The sequence below is a fragment of the Trachurus japonicus genome, chromosome 17, assembly GCF_045865225.1.
Source record: "Trachurus japonicus isolate A0001 chromosome 17, Traja_1.0".
NCBI classification, from domain to species: domain Eukaryota; kingdom Metazoa; phylum Chordata; class Actinopteri; order Carangiformes; family Carangidae; genus Trachurus; species Trachurus japonicus.
The window spans coordinates 19,938,915-19,948,040 of record NC_140923.1 but is presented as its reverse complement, the minus strand read 5'-3'; the positions used below and the strand labels follow the sequence as shown (position 1 = coordinate 19,948,040).

At 44.5% G+C, this 9,126-nt stretch overlaps 2 protein-coding genes and 1 non-coding gene across 3 annotated transcripts; 2 read left to right on the top strand and 1 right to left on the bottom strand.

The window, feature by feature from the left end:
• The first annotated feature begins 1,505 nt into the window (after nt 1–1,505).
• Nucleotides 1,506–2,540, top strand: LOC146970563 (uncharacterized). The gene is made up of 3 exons (XM_085805928.1): nt 1,506–2,214; nt 2,291–2,362; nt 2,449–2,540. The coding sequence occupies exons 1-3, from the start codon at nt 1,506–1,508 to the stop codon at nt 2,538–2,540; spliced, it is 873 nt and encodes a 290-aa protein (XP_085662054.1).
• A 2,049-nt stretch (nt 2,541–4,589) lies between these two features.
• On the top strand, nt 4,590–7,859 carry LOC146970562 (uncharacterized). Its single transcript, XM_085805927.1, has 4 exons — nt 4,590–5,098; nt 5,278–6,373; nt 6,433–6,577; nt 6,781–7,859. Exons 1-4 carry the CDS (start codon nt 4,590–4,592, stop codon nt 7,857–7,859), a joined length of 2,829 nt encoding a protein of 942 aa, XP_085662053.1.
• A 1,183-nt stretch (nt 7,860–9,042) lies between these two features.
• Nucleotides 9,043–9,116, bottom strand: trnai-aau (transfer RNA isoleucine (anticodon AAU)). The gene has a single exon. It is a non-coding gene; the product is annotated as a tRNA-Ile (tRNA).
• Between the last annotated feature and the right edge of the window lie 10 nt (nt 9,117–9,126).

Genomic DNA, 9,126 nt, shown 5'->3' with positions numbered 1-9,126 from the left:
AAATTAATAGCTTAAATTGAAATCTTTCCTGACTTAGGTTAGAAATTACACAGGATGCTAAGATTATATAGCCTAATAGGCTACTTGTTAACTCTAGATAGGCTAAATGTTTCATTTTTAGAGAATTGCAATTTGTAGACCTAGCCTACCTCTTGAGCTATTCCTGCCAACACAACAGCAAAAATGACTACAGTAGATGGCCTATGTCTGCCAGCATAAAGATCCATACACTAGAGCCCATGCAGGCTATCTATCAAATAAAATATTCCTGGTTCCACCAAGATAACCAAATGAAATATAATAAGTGGTTATGAATTCATAGCAAATAAAAAGGCTTTTGGAGGATTTTCCACAACCTGGCAACCCAAAGTCTGTTTCAAGTAATTTCTCTGTAAGAACTGGTAAATGACTGATTTATGAAGGTTTTATGAATGGTAAAAGACAGTGTTCCCGTCAAAAAGGGATGCGTTGGCCGGGAATCGAACCCGGGTCAACTGCTGCGCCAGGGCCGCATATAGTAGTCCTTAACTTCCTTAACTTTCTCCATGCATTCTCTATGGTAGTTCTTATCACTACGGATGTAATATATTTTTGGCCACAAGCGGGGTTTTGGGGGCGCTGTTTCCCCCTTTAGCGTATGAGTAAGGACACTGACTTCTTCGGGTGACAGACAGCGGTAACAGTAAGGAGGAGGAAAAAGTGTAAAGAAAAAGACGTGAAATACAAGGATTTTTCCAGTTTTTCGGGATTTTTGATAAATCTATCGTCGAACCTTTCAAAAGTAAGTAGGGTTTCATTCTTGAAAGCAGTAAATTAAGTTTTCTAAGTCATATGTAAGAAAACTGTTGTTATAATTGTCGTTATAAGGTTCGTTACGTGATAATGTTTACAGTTCACCGAAGCCTACGGTCGCTCCTAATGCTTAATGTACGTTATATTAGCGTCAGTCATCATTTTAACATAATGTCACATCTGTCAAGTGAGTTGTCTCTTGTTGACACTGATCCTAAATCAGGTTTCTGTCACTTTTTCACCGTGTTTTTGTCTGTCAGACTGAGGCCCGTCGAGCAGCCATTATCTAAGTCAATTCATCCATTCACTTCCACAGTCACGCACTCATTCATTTAGTCACAGTAATATTGATCATATCGAGCTGAAAATGTAACTTACATTTTGAATGGGTAAATACTACAGTATATCTATTTTATAACCTTCAGAGGTTAAATGCTATGACAGAACGAATAGTTATTATTAATAGAGATTACAGTGATACATTTCTATACATATTTCTCTGCATATATACAGTACATGTACATGATAGATAGATAGATAGATAGATAGATAGATAGATAGATAGATAGATAGATAGATAGATAGATAGATAGATAGATAGATAGATATTACAAATAATAATGTTAATGTTAACATGAATAACTGATGTATCAATACGATAACATTTTTAGCTATTCTACAATATGTATTGTGTTTGCTGTGCACAGGAGATAATGAAGAAGACGTTTAGCTTCTTCCCTGGAAAGATGTTGGTCTCATTCAGAAAGGGTCCATCAGGCCATCTGCGTCAGGACCCCTCTGATGAGGCCATGAAGTTGAAAAGAAATCCTGCGCTTCAGGACAAGTCTCCTGCACAGAGTCCTGACCTTGTGAGGACAAATGCTATCACTGAGGTCTTTCAGCGGGGAGGGGATGTCTCCGACCGACTGGAGGTGATGGCGGAGTATGTGCTCCAGTTCGGAAAGTATAAGGGGAAATCATTCAGGTGGCTCCTTGAGAATGATGTCGGCTATACCGTCTACCTCATAAAAAAGGTAGAAGAGGAGGAGAAAGAGGGGACCTTCAATCCCCAGGGACATGGCAAGGACAGTCTGCTGTCATTTCTGGACTACGCCAGGAGCTTCAACGAAATCGAAGACCTCTGGCAGTATCTGTTGTCCAGGAAGCCTGCCCCACCGGTGGCAACAGAGGGTGACACACCTGTAGGCTTTGGAGTTAGGGCCAAAGATACCTGGAGGCAGATCTGGGAGAGCAGGGCTGATGGTTATGCTGCCTTCATCTCACGATTGAAGTGCGTCAAAAACAGCAAGATGTACAACCTACAGCAGTACATCCTCAAGCAGCAGAAGGCAGAGTCTGGTCCACCACCCCCAGCCTGCGCAGCCCCCAGTGCATCAGCTGCCTCCACACCGGATTCTCTAAGTCAGTTAACAGCCATATGCAAATACTGATTTTACAGCAACATTAAATATCTCTAACACATTATTGTTTAATCTAGTGATGGATGAGGATGAGGAGCTGGAGCAAGCGATGCTAAATCTATCTCCATCAAAGTTTGAGACTGAAACAAGTAGGTGGATCTAGTATAATTGCCTGAACCCTGTAACAAGTTTGTCATGTACATGATAAAATTTAACAAGTCACCTGTGCTTTCAGGGCCACCAGCAGCAGCAGCAGCAGCAGCCCGCAGAGCCACGGTGGTGTCTTCACCAACAGGTTTCACTTCATCACTGTGGATTCTGTTCTGAGTTCAACTGCCATTATTGTTCTCCGTCTCCTCCGTCTATTTCGGCCATGTTCTGGCGTGTTCTGATGATTGTGTTATTTTGTTCTCCCACTAACATAAGGAATTTACATGTCGTCGATGATGGTAAGTGTTCTCTTTTTTTTGCATGCTTTCTTTAGGCCAGTGGTTCTCAAACTGGGGGCGTGGATGACCGTCAGTAATATGGAGTGGGGAGTGACGCTGAATGAACATGATTTATGCAGGAAAACAAATGAACAAAAGTCTGCTGACCATTATCTGTCCTATGTTGTTAATGATTGCTAAAATGTGAACGGGGCATGCCAGAAAAAAGTTTGAGAACCACTGCTCTCAGCTGTCATTCAAGGATTTTGCATGTGAAATACTTAAGTGGTTAACATGCTACATCTTTGACTGACAGGTTATATTCTTACAGTATATTGATATTGTCTCTGTGCTTTACTCGTTAAATTCTCAAAAGCATTGTTTATTCATTTTCAAATAATGAGCGATTCACAAATTGATAAAAACTTTCAGCCTGTACTAATAGTTATCTACTGTACAGAGACAACAGGTAAAGACATATTGTGAAGCATAAACAAACCTCAATGTGTGAGGAAATGACACACACTGTTCTTACAGCTCGCAGGACGAAGCAAACAGCACCAGCTGCCATTTACAGCCCTGCAGAGCCTGATGACCCCTCTGTGACTGTTGCTTCTGTTAGGCCTAAAGGTTAATATTTCTGTGTTTTTCTTTATTCTGTCTTATTTTTGAACCATCCTGCATTTTAACAGTAAAATTCATGAGAATTTTATATTGTCTTTTGATCTCAAAGCCAAAGTGAAGGCCCCAGTCCCAGTCCCTCCTCAGCTGCTCGCTATCGCCCCACAACTTGGAATAGGAGAGCCCGAGCTGAACGTGTTGAGACAAAGTATGACATTTAAAATTAAGTTCTCTTATACTTCCACTGTATCTCACATAAATATTACTTCAGTTTTAAATATTACTTCAGTTTTGACTGTGTTCTACTGTATACAATGCTCATGTGTTTAGTAATGCCATGTAAAGATTCTATCTGGTATCTGTTAAAGTTTTTCTCATCTTTTGTTGCACCGTGTTTTTCAAAGCCCACAGAGAACCAGCCGCCTCCCCCAGTTTGTCCTCAGTGTCTGTGATCACGACAGCTCCGTCTCTGCCTGAAGGTAAATGTTTAAGGTTCTTAAATTTTATCAGAATTAATATCTCAAGCTCATGTTCATTTTTTAATGTTTATATCTCACTTGCCCTTGCTGTTCGTATCTCACCATCCTAGATTCATCATCACATCCAGAAGCACAGGAAGACATAGGTATGAATTGCTGTGACACTGTTTTCACCATAGCAGCCATTTGCAAAGAGCTCTTTACTTTTTTCTGGTTGTGTATACTGCATACTGTAGTGCTTTGTGTGTTTTACAGCTCGCTCACATCCAGCGCCTCCTGTCAGGCAGCCAGCAGCTTCCATCCCCAGCTATGATCAGGATGTTGCTCGGTGGAACTGCTCCCATCAGCAGAAAATATGGATGAAGACTGAGATGGAGGGTTTGGGTCTGTGGCCAGGGTCACGTCCAGTACGTCACCCCATGAACATGCTGTCCCTGTGGCGTCATCCACCTCAGCCTGAGCTCGTTGACTCCATCGCTGACCTCCCCTCACCCAAGTACTTTCAGCTTCATCCATTTTTCATATGGAAGCCGGAGCATACCATCATGGAGAGAATGAGGAGCAACTATGTCCTGCCTTGCCTTCATGGTTGTCCCAACCCCCAGGTAGCTTCTTCAGGCGTGGGAAGGCCAAGAGTGATCATTGGCACCAGTGGTCAGTATTATATCTTGGCCTCACGTCTCACCTGCAAGGCATGCAAGAGGTACTGGCATGCTGACAAGCCCCAGTGGCTGGAGAAGCTACCAAGCAGGTTCACAAACATCGTGCCAGCCTTCCTGACACACAAGAAAGCCATCTGCAAATCAGTGATGGATGAGCTGAGGCGCAGTGGCAGATCACCGGAGGACATGTCCAAGCAGCTGACAGAAGCACTCCATCTAAAATATGAGAGAGCTCACCTGGCCTACCTGGAGAGTGTGCAGAACGTCAGGGATGCAGAGGCAGGTGTCTACGGCCAGAGAACCATCACGGGGCTCCTCAGACAGACAGACACTCCTGCTCCATTTGGTGGCTATGCCGATGCTGACGGCTGGTGTGGAGTGTCTGTTTCTGCACACTATTTAGTCAGCTGCCTGGTCCATGAGTACCAGAGGCAGCAGCACCTCCTCACTCTGCTGCTACAGGGGACCTTTGGACAGGCACTGCGGTCCGATCACACTCGCAAAGTGGCAAGGAAGGTGGTTCTCTCATCCGGCACCATGTCCTCCTACGCTGTGATGAATGAGAACTGGATGATCCTGAGCTGGGTGATGCTGCAGTCAGAGAGCGACCGGGCGCTTTACCCTATGTACGAGGGTCTGGCTCATCGGTACACTTTGGCTGGTGTGGAGAAGGCGAGCTACCAGTGGGTGGACAGGTATGAAGCTAGTCTTTGTTTTACATAACATAGTTTATTACATTTTCTTTGTGTAATCTGACAAATAGAAGACAAACAGCAAATTATTTTACTGTAAATACAATAAGACTAATTTAGCAAATGTATGTATTAAATAAGGTAATCTTCAGCTCTAATGACATTACTTTTTAATATTTTAGGGACTGCTGTGCTGCCTTCAAGGTGCTGGATCCTGGGGTTCAGGAGCACCTGATATGGGACAGCTGGAAGACCACAGAGGCTCTTGTTACAGAGGCCACTTCTGGAAACCTGGCTAACAGCGGCGCATCCAGGACCAAGTTTAACAGAGACATTATCATCAAGTTAGACTTGTTTCATTGTATGCGGCGTTTAACCAGGGAGTGTGTCTCAGAACACCATCCTCTGTTCAGCTCTTTCTGCCAGTTCCTCTCTGCAGCGTTCGTTGTTGTGGACCAGAGCGACCTCCAGAAGCTCAAGGACGCCTACACCTTCTGTGGAATCTTGCCTGCCAATCCCACCAAGCAGCACATCCGAGAGCACTGTCGGACAAAGGTGCCACAACCCAGAGAACTGCTGCAGAGGGTTGAAGATGTCCTCCAACACTTCCACCTGGCTAAGGATGCCAATGATGTGCTGCTCTTCAAGCCCTCCATGTTGAAGGTGTGGAGAATTCAGCGCATCCACATCCTGAGAGGCTGCCTGAGTGACCCTGAGGTGGAAGAGGGAATCCTGTACAGGTATGGTGGCACTTTGCAGCTCAACTACACCAAGGGCAAGGGGGCTGCTGTACCTGTTTGGATCCCTGTGAGAGGCACGTCTCAGCAGGAGGGTTTCCACTTTCACCAAGCCCAGTGGGTAACCGGCAACAGGGTGTCCAGTGAGCTCTTCCAGGCCCAGGCCATGACTGGAGTGGTGCGCTGGAACTTCCAGAGGCTGGTGGACCTTAAGCGGCCAGATGTGGCTCTTCCAGCTGTGTTTGACCCCCTGTTAATCGCTCAACTGAACACATCCTCTGTGAGAGTGACAGGACAGGCAAAATACCCAGTTTTGCAAGTAGCGAACAGGGACACAGGGGAACGGTTTGGACTGGAGTATGTGGAGCCAGGCTGTCGTCCTGTTGTTTTGAACTGGGATAAGGACAAGACACAGCCCAGCTCCTCAGCTGCTGAAGCCATGGAGCAGGAGCACCATCCTGCCCAAGATCAACCTGGTCCCTGCCCTGCTGCTGTAGTGGGCACAGACCCTCAGGTAATCCAGGTGAATCACTCACTCTCAGTAACTGACTGACTGACCGATCTACTGACTTAATCACTATATTTGATGCTATATCTTAGGAGACCAGGGGCACTGTCCAGGATGATCCGGTTGTGGCAGCACCTATCCTGTCTTCCCCGCAGTGTGCTGAAGCAGTCCAACAGTTTCAGCTGCCCTTGATTCCAGCATCTCCAACGGCTAAAGCAGAGCCCCTTCTGGATGCAGGTAATTTAAAGCCTACACCTTCCTTCATACAGACCTCATAACTAAAAGCAGGCTTTGACACTGGTTTGAATTAATATCGTGAAAAACATGGTAATGTATTGTCCATTGACTATAATTATTGAGCTAATGTGTGCAAAATATAAAACCTATAATAAACAAACAGTATAATAAACATGTGGGTTTTTTTTTTTTTTTTTTTTCAGACATCACAGATGCTACACCACTGCCTGTGTCCTCTTCTCCTCGGGCCACCCGCACTGGACCCATTAAGGCAGGAGGTCTTATTCAAGTCCTGGACCACAGCCGGTGGACACCACCCATGAAAGCCGCCATCGACGAGCTCCTCATCAGGCACCATGGCACCAAAGACCTCCTAAAGCGGGTGGATGCAGACTATGCTGCCATGGTACACAGAGCCTGCACAGATCCTAACAGCCTCCTCCATCCTACCACATGCCAACATATCTCCAGATATGTAAAACATCTGGCAAAACTGAAAAACACAAACTCCTCTCTCAACACAAGTCCGGAGAAGGTTCTGGAAACCCAGCAGCTGTGGCAGAGTTTGACCACGGGCAGCCAGACGGTCAGTGTGCCTGTCACAACTCTGGATCCAGCAACTTTCAACCCTCCATCTGTGGCTTCCCCCATGGAGGAGTCAATGAGTCGGGCCACAGTGGAGAACATAGTAAAAGAGATCCTGGACCAACAACAACAACAACAACAGCAGCAGCAGCAGCAGCAGCAGCAGCAGCAGCAGAAAAAGACTAGGAACTGTTTAGCCTGTGGTCAGCCAAAATCACGCTACCAAGGTGATGGCTCCTCAGTCCATTTCTTTTATCAGACTGCTGGAGTGAAGTACTTTTATTGCTCCACCAAGGTCTTCAAGACTTATGCAGGAGAAGGCCTTCAAAATCCCAGGATGCCTTTTGAGGAGTTCGCTGCATCTCCGTTTTTTGAGCGGGAGCTGGAGGGTGCCAGACAGAGGGGAGCAGAGTGGAAGAAGGTGGCGGATGAGAGGGAAAAGAGGAAGTCGGCAGAGCAGCAGCCAAAAGGTCGTCTGTGCAGGTTCTGTCACCTGCCATTAAAGCAGGGCCCTGACAGCCCTCATATTCACACTTCTTTCCCCAGTGTGCCTGGGAAGTACATCTACTGCCCTGCAAAGGTGTTCTCCCTGTACAAAGAGCAGGGCATGGTCAAGGAGATGACCTGGCTGGAGTTTCAGCAGACACCTTTTTATGAGGCTGAAAAGGCAAGATGGGTTGCAGAGAAGAGGAAGTGATTGTCGGTGAACCTACTGTCCCAAACCCACCATCCAATCACTGATAAAGGCAGCCACAAGGACACACTCGTTTTATATTGTACATATTATGTTAATCAATACACAATTTCCTGTATATTCTGTATATTGCATATACTGTTCCTTTGTTTTTTAAATAATCTTTTTGTACATATTTCGTCTGTTCGTATATTTATAATTCAGTTGTGTTTTTCAATTAAAAATCTTGACAACATTACTGTGCCTGTCTTTACTTGATTAGATTAGTAATAGTGATAGAAATATAAATGATCAAATAGTTATGTATTCATACATTCATAAGGTCAACTGTACGCTTATACATCACTACAATAAAACATTGTTTTGCCTTAATATAGGCCCATCATAAGTAACACTGTAACATAATATTATAAGAAATAGTATCTTATTGGCATAACTAAGAGCGCCAGCTGGTTTATTGATTATTAGTTTTGATATGAAGCACATTTTGTTATTTTTTGTATGCTACAGAAACAAAGATAAAGGTTTATTATTATTATTATTAGGTTCAGTTCAACCTTTGCCAATAGCAGCATGTAACAGTAGAATTATCTAACATTTGATAATACATATTATAGTCTTATTATGTTAATGAGACCATAATAATCATAAAGGATTAACTGTTTACCCATTATCTGATTAAATTTCACTTTAAATGTCTTAATGTAATGGTTTGTATAATAAACACACACTGTATAGAAGTACTGCTAGGTGAAATTCAGGAGGTTGAGCTTGGGTCAGGTAGGATTCGAACCCGTGACCTCTGGAGCTTTGCTCCTCATCGTGGGATCGTCTTCTACGCCTATCCGCGGCTGGCCTTCGCGTGGAAGGCAGCTATGCTAACCACTATACCACCAACGCATGCGGAGTTCAGGAAGGAAGATCCATATTCAGTAAAACAGCGACCCCACTGAGTTTGAGGAGGTAAATGTTTTGTACATACCATAGTGTTCAACATTATTCAGTGTAAATGCACTGATGCTGTAGCACTGACAGTCAAACATCATTTCTCTCTGTGAAATAAATCAACGTTTGTTCCTCCGGGTTCAATAAAGTTCTCTCGGTGGATTCACATTTTTGTGAGGGGAATACTGTGCTGGTTTGTAGAAATCTAACAGTGTTTGGGGGAAAAAAAAAAAAAGGACAGTGGCCCGTACGGGGATCGAACCCGCGACCTTGGCGTTATTAGCACCACGCTCTAACCAACTGAGCTAACCGGCCCAACGACGCT

What these genes read in the sequence shown, in the direction of transcription:
- LOC146970563 (XM_085805928.1), top strand. Translation starts at nt 1,506, where the DNA reads ATGAAGAAGACGTTTAGCTTCTTCCCTGGAAAGATGTTGGTCTCATTC. An exon ending in CTCCACACCGGATTCTCTAA is followed by an intron (nt 2,215 to 2,290) that starts GTCAGTTAACAG and finishes TGTTTAATCTAG; the next exon opens with TGATGGATGAGGATGAGGAG. An exon ending in AAAGTTTGAGACTGAAACAA is followed by an intron (nt 2,363 to 2,448) that starts GTAGGTGGATCT and finishes CTGTGCTTTCAG; the next exon opens with GGCCACCAGCAGCAGCAGCA.
- LOC146970562 (XM_085805927.1), top strand. Translation starts at nt 4,590, where the DNA reads ATGTCCAAGCAGCTGACAGAAGCACTCCATCTAAAATATGAGAGAGCT. An exon ending in AGCTACCAGTGGGTGGACAG is followed by an intron (nt 5,099 to 5,277) that starts GTATGAAGCTAG and finishes TTAATATTTTAG; the next exon opens with GGACTGCTGTGCTGCCTTCA. An exon ending in AGGTGAATCACTCACTCTCA is followed by an intron (nt 6,374 to 6,432) that starts GTAACTGACTGA and finishes GCTATATCTTAG; the next exon opens with GAGACCAGGGGCACTGTCCA.